Source organism: Phoenix dactylifera, chromosome 16 (genome assembly GCF_051530095.1).
Source record: "Phoenix dactylifera cultivar Ajwa chromosome 16, Ajwa_hap1_PhDact_Kaust_v1.1, whole genome shotgun sequence".
NCBI classification, from domain to species: Eukaryota; Viridiplantae; Streptophyta; class Magnoliopsida; order Arecales; family Arecaceae; genus Phoenix; species Phoenix dactylifera.
Genome location: NC_143205.1, coordinates 23,650,719 through 23,666,684, shown reverse-complemented (window position 1 = coordinate 23,666,684; position 15,966 = coordinate 23,650,719). Strand labels below are relative to the sequence as shown.

The following is a 15,966-nucleotide window of genomic DNA, read 5'->3' as shown; positions in this document are numbered from 1 at the left end:
ATTGTGCGAAATAACAGCCATTGTTTTTCCAAAACAATAAATTTGGGCACAGTAACTAGACAGTAAGCCTATGTTTCATTGGAACAACAATAAAAGTTCCAATAGCCATTGCAACACAATCATTGCTGTGGGGTGCGGCATAGTGGGAATGCTGAGATCCACAAGGTGTGGTGTGATGGAGAAGAAATCATTTGCTCGATGAGTCCCAACTAACTTGCAAGCCAAGGACAACATCTGGAGAAGGCATTCAACAACTCTTATTAACTACACAACCACCTCGACTCGCTTGTGGCCACAAATCAATGGATGCCAACAGGATTCATTATCTGAATTTGATTCACATTTGTCTTTTGTTTACATCTCCGAGGAACCCGGCAGCTAAATCAATTTGATTCACAAGGGTTTGATAGGATCACGACATGAGCACCGAATCAAAAACATTAATTAGGAGGCCCAAACCTATCATCAAAGAGCCTCCCTGCTCATTATTGTGCTCAGACCGATGGCTTTGTTAACTAAATGGTGTTTTTCACCTGTATGTAGTCACCACATGGAGCCTAGAGAAGGGCTTTTCAGTTGAGTGGTTAACGGTCTGTGGCATTGTTGAGATTCTGGTGAAGTACAAGGGTGGTTCAGAGAAACCCATATGTGACCGTTGCAAGCCGCTATTTTTGGCGGGGAATGCCAGATCAATTCCTCTGGTCTGGCTGAGAAAATACCGGAAAAGACCCCCTTATTTCCCCCCCTTCCTTCCATCCCTTCACAGGGGTGCGAAACCCCCCTTCTTCAATTCTGTCTCCTCGCCGACCATCTGACGGAATTTCCGATCAAAATGAACAACCTTATGACGGTAATTCCCTGTTCTTTTGGGTTATTTCTCTCCTTCTCTCGTGAGTTAAATTCTGAACTTATTTCCATTGCAATCAAACATAATTATTAAGTTTCATTTATATGGTGTATATTTTTTATATCTTGCTTTGTTGATGATTACCCCTCCATGTGTTACAGTAGAAGGATGAATATGTCTCTTTTCGAAAAGATGGGAAAATCCATCAACTGATTACAAAATTAACAAAAGGATGACGCTTGTTTGATCATTAGTTGATCTGTAATTTTGTTGCCCATGTCTGAATTGGTTTTTTTTTAAAAAAAAAAAAATTCATGCAGTCAAGTTGGAGATTATCGCTGGCTTTTCAATGTTATTAGTTATAAATGTCGGATGTCAGCGAAATTTCTCCCTATTAAATCCATTTCTTTCTTAGGATGGCCTATGCTTAAACACAAATTATAGTCTGAAATAATTGGAACGGCTTTGCGAAGTAGGCCCACATTGTCATTGCACCACTCATGCTTGCTAATATAATTCTTTTAGAGGATTCAAAAGATAAATATATGTTATGGAAAATTGCAAAAGCACATGCTAAGTACTATACATCAGGTTAAATGTATAGTATTTGATGTTTGGTGGAAGGTGGTACTGAAGACTTCTAAACTTTGTTCATGGAAAATGAATGCCAATGAGCAAATTTGCTTGTTAAGGCTCTTTGGCCTGGGTCATTGTATGTTTTTGTTTTTACTCAATTTTTTGTTTATCATAAGATCCTAGTTATTAAACACCAAACAAGACTAACCATCAAAATATGTAAAAAAAAATCAAATAATATCAGTGCTTTCAGCAACAATATATACTTTTTAGTAATTATTCAGAGAGCACCAATCTAGAAGAACAATACTGATCACCTTGATTCTGCTAACCAGAATAACTACATTTATGTATCTAAGTTAAACTTTTTCTTTTTTCATATTAGTGTAACAACTATTGGATTTTCCTTCTTATGATGTCTTCTACAGGAATCCTTTGAGAGGGTCATTGGACGTTATGCTGGAGAGGGAGATACTGAATCGGGGAATGGGTTTTCGCCCGATGCTAGAGATATGGGGATGGATGGGTTTTTCAAAAAGGTTAAACTTTCTCCCTTGCTTGCCCTATAATGCGAAGTCCAATACCTATGCCTTTGTCAAAATTGAATGCTGTAAATAGAAATGATAAAGAACAGAACAGGTCCTAGTTCCTGCAGTTTAATTCGCAGGTGTAAAACACATTTAGCGAGTTGTTGCTCATGCAGAACAATTTAGTTCCAAAGCTGCTGAATCTAATTATATCACCTAGAACTGTTTGTGTATCCTTTTTCCTTTTCTTTCTTGAGAGTATAACTAATCTATTCATGGCACTAATTTCAGGTGGGAGAAATAGAGAAACAAATTGAGAGAATTACTACCCAATTGCATAAGCTTCAGGTATGATTTCATCTGACATGAGCCTTACATACTAACTGCATGATCTTTTTGAATTAAATTACAGAAGTGCTACTTCCATATATGCTTCACAAAAATTATGATCTGTTAATTTAGGCTGCCAATGAGGAATCTCAACACGTAACAAAGGCCTCGGATATGAAAGGTGTGTCTAAATTTTTCATATCAAGACATACTGCGCCATTCTTCAATATCTTTCGGATCACTTAATTATGCTTCATCTTTCATTTTAGCAATCAAACAAAGAATGGAGAAGGATGTTGATGAAGGCAAAAAAATTGCTCTGAAGGTCAAAACAAGCCTCGAAGAAATTGATAGAGATGTAAGTTTTTTTATTCATTGCCTTGTTTGCTCACTGCATAATGCTTTAGACGTCATAAATTATCTTGGATAACATGATGAGCAGCGTAGATCTATGTAGCAATCAAATGTGAGCAAGAATAATTTTAATCAGTGTTTTTGGGGTAAGAGAGGTTTGTCATAGCATTTTACTTCCTGCAGAATTTAGTCAACAGGCAGAAACCAGGATGTGAAAAAGGGACAGGAGTAGATCGGTCAAGAATGGCAATGACTCTGTAAGTAAGTTACTATCGCTCATGTGAATGGTTTGATTGTTCAAACAAATAATTTTTGCTACACCACCTGCCCAAAGGCATGATACATAAAAATGCAATTACTTTATTTTATAACAATGTAAGATTGAATGGCAGAAGGAAAACTTAATTAGCTCTGTTTGGTCAGCATTTATTAGCACTTATCATCTATTTCAGAGAATATACTTCCCATATTATATTATTTCGACTTCTAAATACAAGGATGCAATGGTCTAGAAATATAATCGCAGACACTCGGTTCCTTGCATCTTAAAATATGGTCATACAGCGAAACAGGAAACTAAACCAAGAAGAATTTGCCATATGATAAACTCTGAACTGATTAATCATTATCCTCTTCTGCCACATTTACATGGTGACTGAAACGTATTTTAGCTAGGAATCAAGTTGGAGGGTGTTTTAATTTCTATTTTGTTTTTCATGGTGCAGTGCATTGAAAAAGAAGTTGAAAGAGCGAATGTCCCAGTTTCAGGTGCTTAAGTTCATCTTCTAATCCAGAAACAGAGCGCATTGTGTTGTGTTTAATTTGTAAGATTGATCCTATTTCTTGATCTCGTTTCCAGACCCTAAGGCAGAGCATCCAAGAGGAGTACCGTGAGGTCGTTGAGAGAAGAGTGTTCACGGGTAACCTCTTGTCAACGCAATCACTCAGCACTCATATTCTGACAATATAATCATAAGGCCTGCATGTGATGTTTGTCTTTGTTCTATTCTCGCAGTGACAGGAACACGACCTGATGAACAAGTAAGATGGTCTTACTATGTTAGATAACTCCTAATTCACATGGTTAACAAGCCATAAGTCTCATTCATTAGTTTTATGATGTTTATGGAGCAGATGATAGATCAATTGATAGAGACTGGGAAGAGTGAGCAAATCTTCGAAAATGTAATTCAAGGATATGGCCGAGGACAGGTAGCTTTTCACCTATCTTCACTTTCTAAAACAGTTGACGTCAAAATCATACCACTAGGAGGCCAAGAAACTGCTCCTGATAGCTTTCGTTCTGCAGATTGTGGATACATTGGCAGAGATTCAAGAGCGACGCGATGCAGTCCTTGAGTTAGAGAAAAAACTTCTTGATCTGCAGCAAGTATGTTGTTATGAAGAAATTCATTACTCTTTTACCTTACAACCTGTTAGACTCTCTCTCTCTCTCTCTATACACACACACACACACACACACATATATACATGTAACAAATTTTATATTACTGGCTCTTTAAGTAACAAATTTTATATTGCCTCTGATGAGATTTCCCACGGTCTCAGATGTTCCTGGACATGTCAGTGTTGGTCGATGCACAAGGAGATATGCTGAATGACATCGAAGCTCAGGTGCCATGCACTTGCATATTATAAATTCCCACTACCAAAAAGAAAAGAAAAAGAACAAACAGCACTACTTCAAATCTTTGTTCTGATATTGAGTGCTTCCCTCTTAGGTCACCAACTCAGTCGATCATGTCCTAAAGGCAACGGCGAACCTACAAGAAGCAAGGAAATTGCAGAAGAATTCCCGAAAGTACGTGTGCTTTGCCATTGTCATGCTTCTCGTCGTCATAATCATCGCACTCTTTGCAGTTCTGAAGACGTCCAAGTCATCGATGTGAGAACCGATGAGTGCCAAGAGATGCATTGCTGTGGATGGAAGCTAGGGATGTGTTCAGAGCGGGTTAAAAACAGTCTCCCGTAGCTTCCTTGTGCTGTTCAATTGTTTTCTTCCACTCAAACTTTTGCTGAATGTTTGATACCCAAGAAAATCCAAAGTTATATCTCTTTCGTCAACCATATGAGCATTGCTGTTAATACCTACTTTTTACTATGATGAGTCATTATGGTTCTATTTTTTTCCGTTTTATTTGTATTATGCCAAGTAATGTTTTAAGACCCAGGGAGGTCAACTAAGTCAACCACTGCAAGGATGCCATACTGAAACCAAAACAAAAAAAAAACCTTGGTCGTTGTTGCCATCATAAGTTACTTACAGGGTATATTTGGTAGGAGATATTAATGTATATTTTTTTTTAACAAAAGTAAAATTGTAAGATCCTACCAATTTTTATGAAATGGTAGAATTTTTATTGTAATTTTTCATCTTTTTCTCATATTTTGGATTCTAAAAATAATATCTTAAATATTTATTTATTTTCTCATATTTGTGATGTCCTGGGTCAATGGGGCGACCTGTGGTTGACTCTTGAGCGAGTTAACAAGACAGATTGAAACAGATTACTATTCGTGGTAGGTTTCCAGAGAAAGGGATAGAGGCATACTTGCATTATAATTATCTGATGTCAAATTTATGAATGCACCGTCCATAAATCAAACTTGGAGTCACTGGTTGTCATGCACAAGGGTATAAACATGAGGACAAAAATCTAACTCATTAGGCTATCCATGCAAGGTTCAATATATCTAACAATCTTCGGTCTCGCGTCATTATGGTAATAACAATAAGTGTACTTGGATTTATAATGCCAGTTGACCACGTTGTTAGAAGTTTTTGATTGTTGCTATCAAGTTACATTCAAATCGAATTCCAAGATTTGACGATTAAGATTATTTGAAGGAGAGCTACCCGTTGTGTGCCCTATTGCTCCTTTTTTCATGGAAAAAGGCCGACTGTTTTGGTGTTGTTTCTTGTTTTTCTTTTCTTCTGGTAGACAAGATTTTCTAAAGTTCTCAGTTCGAGCTCTGCACAGTATTTTCTACTATTTTCTTTCGTATTCTGAAAATTGAACCTAAGTTGACCAAAGAATTATAAACAGTTCAGTCAATTAGGTCCTAAAGCAAAGATTGAATCCCTGGAGGAAATCCCAATCCTAAGAAATTAAGCACTCATCCTAAGACAGATTGCCAGATAAGCAGCGTCCTCGACAGTTTAATTATCTGAAGCAACCTTCATTGGCCCATCCTCCACTAGGCTCTATGGGACTTGAATCATACAGATTAAGGCTGCCAAGGTAGAAGCTAAATGCCCCAAAGATAAAAATTTCAGCAGAACCTTCCACTGCCTGAACAACTGCAATGACCGATACTGATTTCACCATGTTCCAAACCTAGATTCAGGGCATCCTGTTTCAGAACTATAATCCAATGCAATACTATCAACAGCATCCTAGTCTTGAAATTTTCATAAAGAGTTCCATCATAACCGAGAATATCCTTATTGCCAAAAAAAATGGAATTTCCTGAAAATTTATTATCAAGAAAAATACAAATGAGCAAATGACAGCATGTTTACAGAATGGGTCTATTATAGCTGCAATTGCTCAAAATATTCCAAATCTGTCCCACATGCAATCATGCAAGCACTGTCTCTAAAATCTAAATACAACATTGACTCGAACATTACAGTCAGTGGTCATTTAGCAACAGACATAAGAGTAAAATTCACGATAGGATAATGTTTGTCTATTTCTGCATGGCCAGGCCCCAAGAACCTCACTCACAGCGTGGCCCAAAAACCTGTTGTAAGCTGCTTCCAGAGCTCCAGTCCTATTATTGTAATCAATCAAGCTTGACATTGGAATAAAGGAGGGTGTCCCTTGTAAGCGACATGTTCAGTAGAAGGTAGACCTGCAAGGCCAAAGACATTATACCAGCATCCAGGACTCCTAGGCTTTTGAAATTCGTGAGAAAATGCAACTATCTCCATGGCACAGCACATACAGTTATTTTTGTGAAAACATGTCTTCAGATTCTCATGGTTTGATAAAGTGGATCCGGCCCTTGTAGCAAAAAGGCGTGCTTTTATGCAACAAATCAGCAGGTCTAATTAAATTATTTTTGATGGAATAAAGAAATTTCATCTGTAAATTTTAAGTTATTCAGTACTGAGGATGTTCTCTCCACTAATTAGCTGGCAGTAAATAAGGGGGCACTCCAATTTCGCTATATAAGTATGACTAACTGATGCTTGATCCAAAGAAGAATTCAGTATTGGCCATATAATAGGAAATAAGAATTGTCATTTTCATAAGCTTTTTTTTATTTAAAAAAAAGAGAGAAAATCGGTTTAGATGAAAGCTGATTTTAAAGTGATTTTCTTGATTCAATATGTTAGAAGGAGGGGGGCACTCCTGAAATAATGAGTAATGATGGGCAGCAATTTAGTTAGTTCTTGTCAAAAAAGAACCTTCAGAATTAAATGGGGAAGGGCGAGGTGGCAAAAGAGTGTACCCCAGATTTTTATTCCAACTATAAGTAAAAGCTATGAACTAATGGTCCTCACCCCAATAATAGTTGACACGAGCAGGATAATTCCAGTTATCCAGGCCAAACTTCGCCTGACCAGTAACACCTCTGAAGTTGCATTAGTTGTGCTTTCTTCTTTTAACCATCGTGAAATCCGTGCAGAAAAAGTCACATCTAGCATCGCTCCTGAGTGGGAAGAGGGCTCCTCATTTGACATGATAATTAGGACAATTTTCCCTGTAGCAGTAAAGGACTTATATAAAAACAACAAAACAGGAGAATAGGAAAAAAAAGGTATTACACAATTAGGACTCCACAACAAGTCAATTAAAGACCAGTATTCAGTTTAATTAAGTTGGAAAAAGACCTAGATGCCCTTTCTTTGCTTACACAAACTAACTTAGAAAAATTGATTCTTGTTAAAGATCAAAAAAAAGGTTGGAAGAATTCAGAAAGTAGAAATAAGCAAAAGAAATGTAAAAAAAGAAAAAAGAAAAAAGAAGCAAATAATAGCATTAAAAAATTCAAGACAAAAATCAAAATTAATTTGCACATAGTTAGAAATAGCTTGCAACCTCATAAAAGTTACTAAGAAAAAACTAAAAAAGACCATATTTTCGTCAACATATTAATCAGATAAATGCTTTATATGGAAACAGCCAAGAATTTGTTAAGAACTTCAATAAAACTAGAGCTAATGAAAAGGCTCAGATCCAAAATTCAACAAGCATCACAATAGAAAATTGATAGACATCCATTCATATTTAGAAACAGTAAGTTAGCTCTGTAATGGACTGCTGCTACTTTCAGATATGCAGATGTTAATGGAACAACCGATGAAAAAATTTTGCTGACAAAATGGTTTTCCAAGCAGTGAAGAGTTTGGGCATTGCTTGCTCATACAACGTGCTGAGCATTTACAAGCCGCCTTTGTCATTAAGTTGTTTAACAAAGAAAAGGACAATATATTCTTCGGCCTATGATATGGAAGCCCTACAAAGGAAGAAAAACCTAAATGGTTTTCTATTGAATCACAAATTGCTCTGTCACAGGACTTCGCAGGTGCACTGATATGTTTGCTGTGTGGAGCATGAGTAGAAGTCCAGATGTAAATCTACAAGGCTACAAGAACCACTGACCTCCGTAAGCCGTTTGTAGCAAATCAAACAACTTGGCAAGAGTCGTCTGGAACAACTGTACTCCCTGCTGAGTAATCTCTTCTGGACCATATTCTTCTTCCAGCGCCTGTATCAGAGTTGTCAATTTACCAGCACATACATAGTCAAAAGTAGCAAAAAAAAAAAATTCAGCATATAGATATCAGAAACCAAAAGAGAATACAACTTGGTGTCCACAGAGTGCTTACAAAAACACTAGCATGTGATATTGATATAACTGACCAACCTACCTAAAAGGCAATTTCCTTTCTACTAAGATACAAATGGAAGAAAATAATGGATGATGACTTCACAAATCAGGGGGGGTTAGGGGAGAAAATGGGATCCAAACAAAAGGTGGGCCATTTTGGGCTCCAAAAGACCCAGCACAGGCTAGCTAAAGTTTACAACAAACAGCACATTATAAATTATTATTTGTCACTTAAAATTTGCTTTAAAGTTCAATTTTATTGATGCTGGCATATAAATAAGCCAGACAAAAGAAAATTTTCAACCATTTATTAGCACCAAATAAGCATAAAAACACCATTGATAAAAGGTACAGATCTGGAAAAATCTAATTGGAGGTTAAAACAAAAAGGAAAATTCTAGCTGCTGACATGGGAGCAAGAGATTGCATCCACCAATGAGATTTGAATGAAGTTATTCAAGAAATAACTACAGCTAGGAAAGAGGCAGAGGGGTTGCTGTGTTAAAAAAAGTGAAGAATAAAAAAGAGCCACTTGAGAATCGGCAGACATGAAAAGCAAACAAAAAGAAATGAAATATAAGGTGCAGCAATGGTTTGGTCAAAATGCGATCTCAAATTCCTCAGCATGAGCACAAAATTAGATTTCAATCCCAACTGCAGTCACTCAGGAGATGGGACCAATAAGGATAGACTTCTGTCCAAGAAATGGAAGAATAAACTCTAGTTTAACCAGATTAGGTAAACTGTCACGATCAGCAACAAGCCACTTAGATCTATTCATGTTTGATTAGAAAGGATGCACGATAATATTGCGCCACACTAGACAACAACAACAAATCAATGTAATAATAGGCTACATCCCCGCACAAACAATCCTTGCGCAAATTACATGAACATGCTGTATAGATACAGATACAAGTATACATTGCCAAAATCTCTTGCTAAAAGTATATTAAAATGATGAAGCCTCATTGACACCTATTCGCAGGAAATATGTGCTAAAATGAATAGGATATGATCCATGATATCAAGACTATAAATAGAACTAATAATAACTTAAAAAAAAAATTGAAATCACCTCAATGCCTGTGAAACGGCCTATCAACAATTCTGCAGGGTTCACACTACTACCAGCCAAATCTTCATGAATCTCCACTACCTTCTTGATACTTCTAAACAGGGATACAAGACTAGACGCAAAATGCAGGTCCGTTTTCTGCAAGACATCAGCACTCAACCTGTCAGCAACTAAAAACTGCATGCTTGCATTGGTGATGTCCCTAAGAGAGAGAATCCCCGAACTTTTGAACACAATATGTATATATGTCAGTAATTTAATGGACTAGAAAATGGTCATACACTGGATCACTCAAACCATCATTCCAGATCCTCTTGGGGAAAAAATCCATGGGAAGGACAACAAAGTTCAGTTACCATTGTTTACTGATCATTATGATTAACATTATTTAACCATGCAGTACAAAGTTGAAAATGAATTTTTTGCTAACAAGACAAATAGTTCATCATGACCTATGGCAAAATGTTCAATTTTTTATATCATGCATTGTTCATTGCTATATACTTTTGTAAGATGCATGTGGTCCAAATTCATTGCTATATGGTTTAGAATCTTTAGATACTTTTTGGCCATGGATAAGAATGAATGAATGGTCTTCCAACTAAAAAGATGTTATTTCCAAAATCACTTGGAACACAGTTAGAGAGTTCCTATGACATCCATTTTTGTTTTTAGGTGTTTCGACAATACGAGAAACAGTTTAGGGGATTAATTTAGTCACTATATTCATATGTATATAAACATAAAAATACATAAGCACATACTACATACAGATATATCTCAACCATATATAAAAGTGAAAACATGGGTGAAGCCAATTACTGCTGTGAATCTCTATAAACAAACTCCCTTTTTTCAGTTGACACAACCCTCTCTTGATCATATTCATCAAAAAAAAAAACTTAGAGAGAGAAAAACAAGATAAGGACATCCACCAAAAAAGAGCATATTCATCATTCACATTAATCAGAAAATATGACAGCAGAAGCCTAACCATTGCACTCAGGCACACATACGCTCATAGAAAGAAGAGGGAAATTTATGATTGACCTTTGAAAGATGCAGCTTTAAAGTGCTACCACTTGGCAAAGGAACACTCAATTCCCCATCTAGGGACTTGATAGAACCAAGATATGACCCCCTCAGCCAGTGTGCCTGCATAATTTGATATGTTAGTGCACATCACCAAGACTATAATCCCAACACTATATAAAAGCAGCAATATTTCCCAACTTTCAATTCCTGTAGTAACCCTAATTAGACTTCTTCCTAAAACATGTGAACCATGCTAAACTTCTATAAAAAATGTATAATATTGCTGGACTCTCAGAAGGAGAAGTCTAAGGGAGGAAGTCTACTTGAGTTACTACAGGAGATTGGCATATCCAGCAATTACAAGCATTTTCACATCATATTAACTACTTATTTTAAAACGGGATTGGCATATCCAGCAGCTTATAAACTTGTGTATGTGAAAAATTGAACTTACAAGATTGCTGAGCTCCTTATCAACACAAGCAGCATTACACTCATCATCTAAAGGTTCATCTAAAGTAACAACAGAAACTTCATCCTCACCTGCAAAAAGTTCAAGGTCATCATAGCATCAGTTTTTCTTTTCTTTTTTTACATGTAATAAGTACATATAAGAGGAAGAAATAACAACAGCATTTGTAATGTGCTGTCCTCAAAACTAATTAAGCAAGATTCACTAACCTGGAAGTCGAATTTCAGCTTTACTTGAACCAATAACCCTACTTCCAAAGAGTGTACTCCCTTGGGAATTTAAATAGTCAGCAGGCAGCAATGGCCCTGCAAGTAGAACACTGTAAGTCATGTAAACTAAAATGACGCAAAATAACAACTCATTTCGAACCTTGATTAGTTGAAGATACTGACCCTTAACTCCCCTAACTTCTAGAATCATAACAGCCTGAGGCCTATCAAAAGGGTTGGGGGATAGAACCTCATTTAACTGCAAACAAAATGGACCGAAGTGTCAGAGTATGATAGTGATAAAAGCATCTGTGAAAAGATTTGCTTCACCGTGCACCTTATATGAAGAATCGGCAGGAAGCGAAGAAGGTGGTGCAAAACCAAGTAAGACTGATGTAGCCGCTGCAACTTCATATAATGACATTGAATCGGTCTGTGACAATATAAAAATTTCATGATCAAATTACGCTGCATATAAACATGGGGTAAAGAAACCACAATGATGTCTTCCGAGATATACCAGATGTCAACAAAGAGAGTGAAAAGGAGGTTTAACAAGAATCAACAGTATAGCATTTCTCATCCAGCACTAGTGTGTGATAAATGATGACACAGGCCAACATGGTTTCTTTCAAGCAATTCTTCTAATTCCAATTGATGTTCAAAATATATTACCATAATTATTTTCTTCTTATCAGAGCTTCGAGATCCGTACCCTTGAATTGTAAAAACCACTGATCATTCTAAATAATTGCACTCAGGCAAAAATCTACATCTTCTTGTAATACACATTAGAATAAGTGAAAGAATTAAAAGAAAAATGAGCAAAAGGTAGTTTTTTAGATCCGCAGGTTTTTCCCCTGCTGGAAATCTGCAAAATATGTTAGAGGAGACTGTCATGCAACAAACATAAGGATAGAGATCATATGTGCTCTCTTAAGTCCTCAAGTCATCATGGTTTAATCAACAAGTTGCTGGATATCTAATTTTGACAAGGCCCAATGCGCTTATGTGAGGTTTGTTTGTACCTTTGACACTTTTCTGCATTAAACTAGAACCACCATGTGGATACCTAGGACCTCTGAGATAACATATGTACGTACATATATATACATATACATACATACACAAGGGCGGCCCAATACATTTGGGGGCCTAAGGAAAATTCAGTGAATGAGGCCTTTTTTTTAATAATAAAAAATTTTAATAAGTACAAAATACTTCAAAAAATGATATCGAAATAGATCGCTGTCAAGTACACTATTTCAACAAAGATGCATAAATCTAACAAAGATAGACAAGAAGCCTCTTCGGTTTAATATAATTCTTGAATGGAAGCATGGAAAAGTAATTACTCTAAAAGAAGGGCCCATGAAACTGATTAAATAACTGAGACAATGCTTGGCAACACTGTTTACCATGTCAAGCAAGAGCAGAATTGGAAAAGGTTATCCCATGGCACTTCATGGTCAAGGTAAAGCAAAGAATTTGTCCAGAAAGGGAGCTCTCTGTAAGAGAAAGTAAGGGCATTATGGGAAATTCACTCCATCTAATTAATAAAAGTCCCATCCCACCATCTCCCCTTCAAGTGAGTACCCAAGCAGCAACTGCAACATCACAGCACAGCAGCCATTCAACCCCCCCCCCCCCCCTCCCTCCTTTTCTCTCTCTGCCACCCAAGAGGGGAGAAGAAACAGAGAGGAGAAAATTAAAAGAATCTCCACCTTCCAAGAAGTCCATCTCCAATCCCCTTATCTTTCTTCCTGATGGCCCAGCTGGATCAGGAGTAATGTGAGGGAAGGAAAACCAAGACCAAAACCAAAAAAGAGAAGGGATGAAAGATAAGAGTGGCTTCAGACATGTGTATCAAACCAACCAAATCCCTCCTCTCTCTTTCTCTCCACCCAAAACAAAACTACTGTCCCCAACTTCCCAAATTGCCCCTCTGCAGGCCAGGAAACTCTCCACCTCCCTTCCATCAAGGGGGAAGACTCGTAGCCAGCTCCTGTTCCCGTTTTATATGGGGCCTTTGCTTCCTTTTGGTCACGGTCAGACACAGAAAACAGGGCAAGGAACCTCCCTCCCCCTCTCTCTCTATCACAATCTCTTTCTCTCCTCTCCTCTCTTTATTTCATCGCAAGTCGGTGCCTTTTTGCCTTCTCCCTTCCTTCTGTGGTTATCTTCTCTTTGCCTCCCGGAGGCCTTCCTTTGGTCCAAGGCTTTAAGCGACCGCCTCGGTCGCCTAAGGCTCGGGCCGGCCCTGTACGTACACATACATATATGCATTCATATATATGTTTGTGTGTGTGTGTGTGTGTTTGTGTATCACAAAAGTTGGGGAATCCATATGTTGGGCCAAGTGTCCATCTCAACCTTCCAAGCAATTGGTCTATAACATAATCTGCATAAAACTTTTGATATTTGATATTTGATATTTGATTTATAATTTAGAAAAAAGTATTGCATATGACTGTCTAGAATTCTAGATACAAATAAGCCCCTCTATTTTACATATCTATATTATGAGGTTTCGTTAGTGAAGGAAACTAAAAGGTTTGCATACAGCCCTAGTCTAACTTGAGGGCTACAGCTCCCCAGCCTTTAGCAGCAGCTGCTGGTAGAGACAGGGAATCCATGCCTAGAATTAGAATCACGGGCACATCCTGTAATGAAATCAAATGTCTTAGTTTTTTGCGGCAAACCATCTTAAGCTTATTCATGAACTGCCTCATATCTGCTTTAAGCCTTCTAAAACAGTTCTTTTGAATATTGTTCTGAAGAATAAATCATACCTAAGTTTAGGCTTCTTAGCAAGGCATCTACTGTACAGTATCACGGTAACTACTCCCAACAAAATCCAAGACATATCAAATTTGAAAATCCCGAAGCTGGTAACCATGTGATATACCGGAAAAAGCATTTTGGTAAACCAAGATTTCAATTCTTTCTTAGAGACCTAACCTTATAAAACGTTCATTTATATCATTGGACGTATCTATTCAACTTCCTGCAATTGAGAGTCTAAGAACCGATAGGAAAATTTGATCCACCACGTTCAAATCCCTAGTTCACAACAGATAACCCAGAAATCCTGGAAAGACGGAATCTTTTGAAAACGAAACGAAAAACAAGTCCATGAAGAGCAACCGCTCTTGGAAATTACCTCGCCTGCGGCATCCAATGGCCGATTCCGAATATATCTTTGAGAAGAACCATCAAGAAAGAAGACCGAACGGCTACTCTCAGCCTGGACGCACAATTGCAAACTAGATTAGCAAGATTACGACAAAATCTATCGGTAAATCCACTAAATCGAATGAGATGCATTAGAAATCTAAAACGATCGTCAAATTAACGAAATATTTTGGCATAAGAGACGGGGAGGAAATGAAACAAACCCTGGCTTGAAGGCAGAGAAAGGATATCAACATCAGAAAATTAATCTTCGCAACGCCGCGGAAATCCATGGCGGAAGAGATCGGGAAAACAGAGAATTTAGGGTTTCTGGGATCGGCCACCCGTGGATAGAGAGAGGATCTCCGGACAGAGGAGAAGAACGGTAGAAATAAAGGAGGTTTTGTTTATCCTGTGCCGCAGGAATACCAGAAGGCATGCTAGAGATGCTATTTCTCGACGTGCGCATGGGCATAGAAAGTTCTGTGCGGATGGGCGGTCATCCGTCCACGAATTCTATGAACAGATCTCGTCCGTCCATTCCTGTGTCGATCCACGTCGTCGCTTTTTGTTTTTTCGTTCCTACGTTGCGGTTGCACTTGTGGACAGGATGACCTGATGAGAACGTGTGGGCGCCTTAAATTGGGCTTTGGTCTAAAGCCATGTCGTGAGCTCAACGGCTCGAGCCAGGACCTGAGGTTATCCTAGCTTCCCCCTTGGTCATGTGATCTGGTTCTGATCAGCTCGAACTCCTTGCTCGATTGCTACATCAAATAACGTCGAGGAAAATTGATACTAGTTGATTACCCGTAGCGAATCCTTTTTGGAACATATTGTTGGTTTTTTAATATTTCATGAAGATGATCATAATCCAACGAAAAAATTATGGATCTCTTTAATAAAGATTTTTTTCATCTCGTTATTGGTATATGATTTCAGTAGGACAATGTTTTCTTTTTTAATATTGATGTCCTTTTGTTACGGTTTTCTTTTTAATATTGATATCTGTTTGTACTATTATTGTTTAAGCATAGACGTTTCATATATTTAGTGACATCAAAATTCTGAAACATATTCAATGGACGATAACATAGGCATAGTCCGTTGGAATTTTTTCGAGCTTGTTTGGCAGCGATTTAATTTTTTCCTTTTAGTTTTGGAAATAGAATCACAGAAATTTACATAAATAACATATTTGATGTTTTTCTTATTTTTGTAATATTTCTATTATTTAAAAAAATATATATTTAAAAATAAAAAAAAGTCATGCTTTTTACTGATGCTACCATCACCACTACCATTATCAGTGTCATCAAATCTATTGTTATTGGTATTGTTGCTATTGATACTACCACCATCAGAACGAACTCGACCCATAGCCTAATGTGGACTAGAGGACACTACAATACGGATTCATGGAGGCTGCTACGGATTGATCATGGTGCTCGTGATTGGATTGAATGAATTTGAACCTTAAGCCTGACAAAGACGGTAGGGCT

The 15,966-nt window shown here is 37.4% G+C and overlaps 2 protein-coding genes across 2 annotated transcripts; one reads left to right on the top strand and one right to left on the bottom strand.

Annotated features, from left to right (window-relative positions):
* Positions 1 to 721: 721 nt before the first annotated feature.
* LOC103723989 (syntaxin-132-like) lies at positions 722 to 4,544 on the top strand. Its single transcript, XM_039115004.3, has 13 exons — positions 722 to 850; positions 1,852 to 1,962; positions 2,242 to 2,298; positions 2,413 to 2,461; positions 2,550 to 2,638; positions 2,818 to 2,891; positions 3,360 to 3,402; positions 3,494 to 3,554; positions 3,650 to 3,675; positions 3,769 to 3,846; positions 3,944 to 4,024; positions 4,204 to 4,269; positions 4,377 to 4,544. Exons 1-13 carry the CDS (start codon positions 833 to 835, stop codon positions 4,542 to 4,544), a joined length of 921 nt encoding a protein of 306 aa, XP_038970932.2. The 5' UTR covers positions 722 to 832.
* Positions 4,545 to 6,103: 1,559 nt separating this feature from the next.
* On the bottom strand, positions 6,104 to 14,898 carry LOC103723718 (uncharacterized). The gene is made up of 11 exons (XM_039115003.3): positions 14,692 to 14,898; positions 14,457 to 14,540; positions 11,631 to 11,726; positions 11,477 to 11,552; positions 11,294 to 11,389; positions 11,067 to 11,155; positions 10,628 to 10,732; positions 9,578 to 9,715; positions 8,271 to 8,376; positions 7,169 to 7,368; positions 6,104 to 6,513 (listed from the first exon to the last, which is right to left on the bottom strand). The coding sequence occupies exons 1-11, from the start codon at positions 14,758 to 14,760 to the stop codon at positions 6,445 to 6,447; spliced, it is 1,128 nt and encodes a 375-aa protein (XP_038970931.2). The 5' UTR covers positions 14,761 to 14,898; the 3' UTR covers positions 6,104 to 6,444.
* Between the last annotated feature and the right edge of the window lie 1,068 nt (positions 14,899 to 15,966).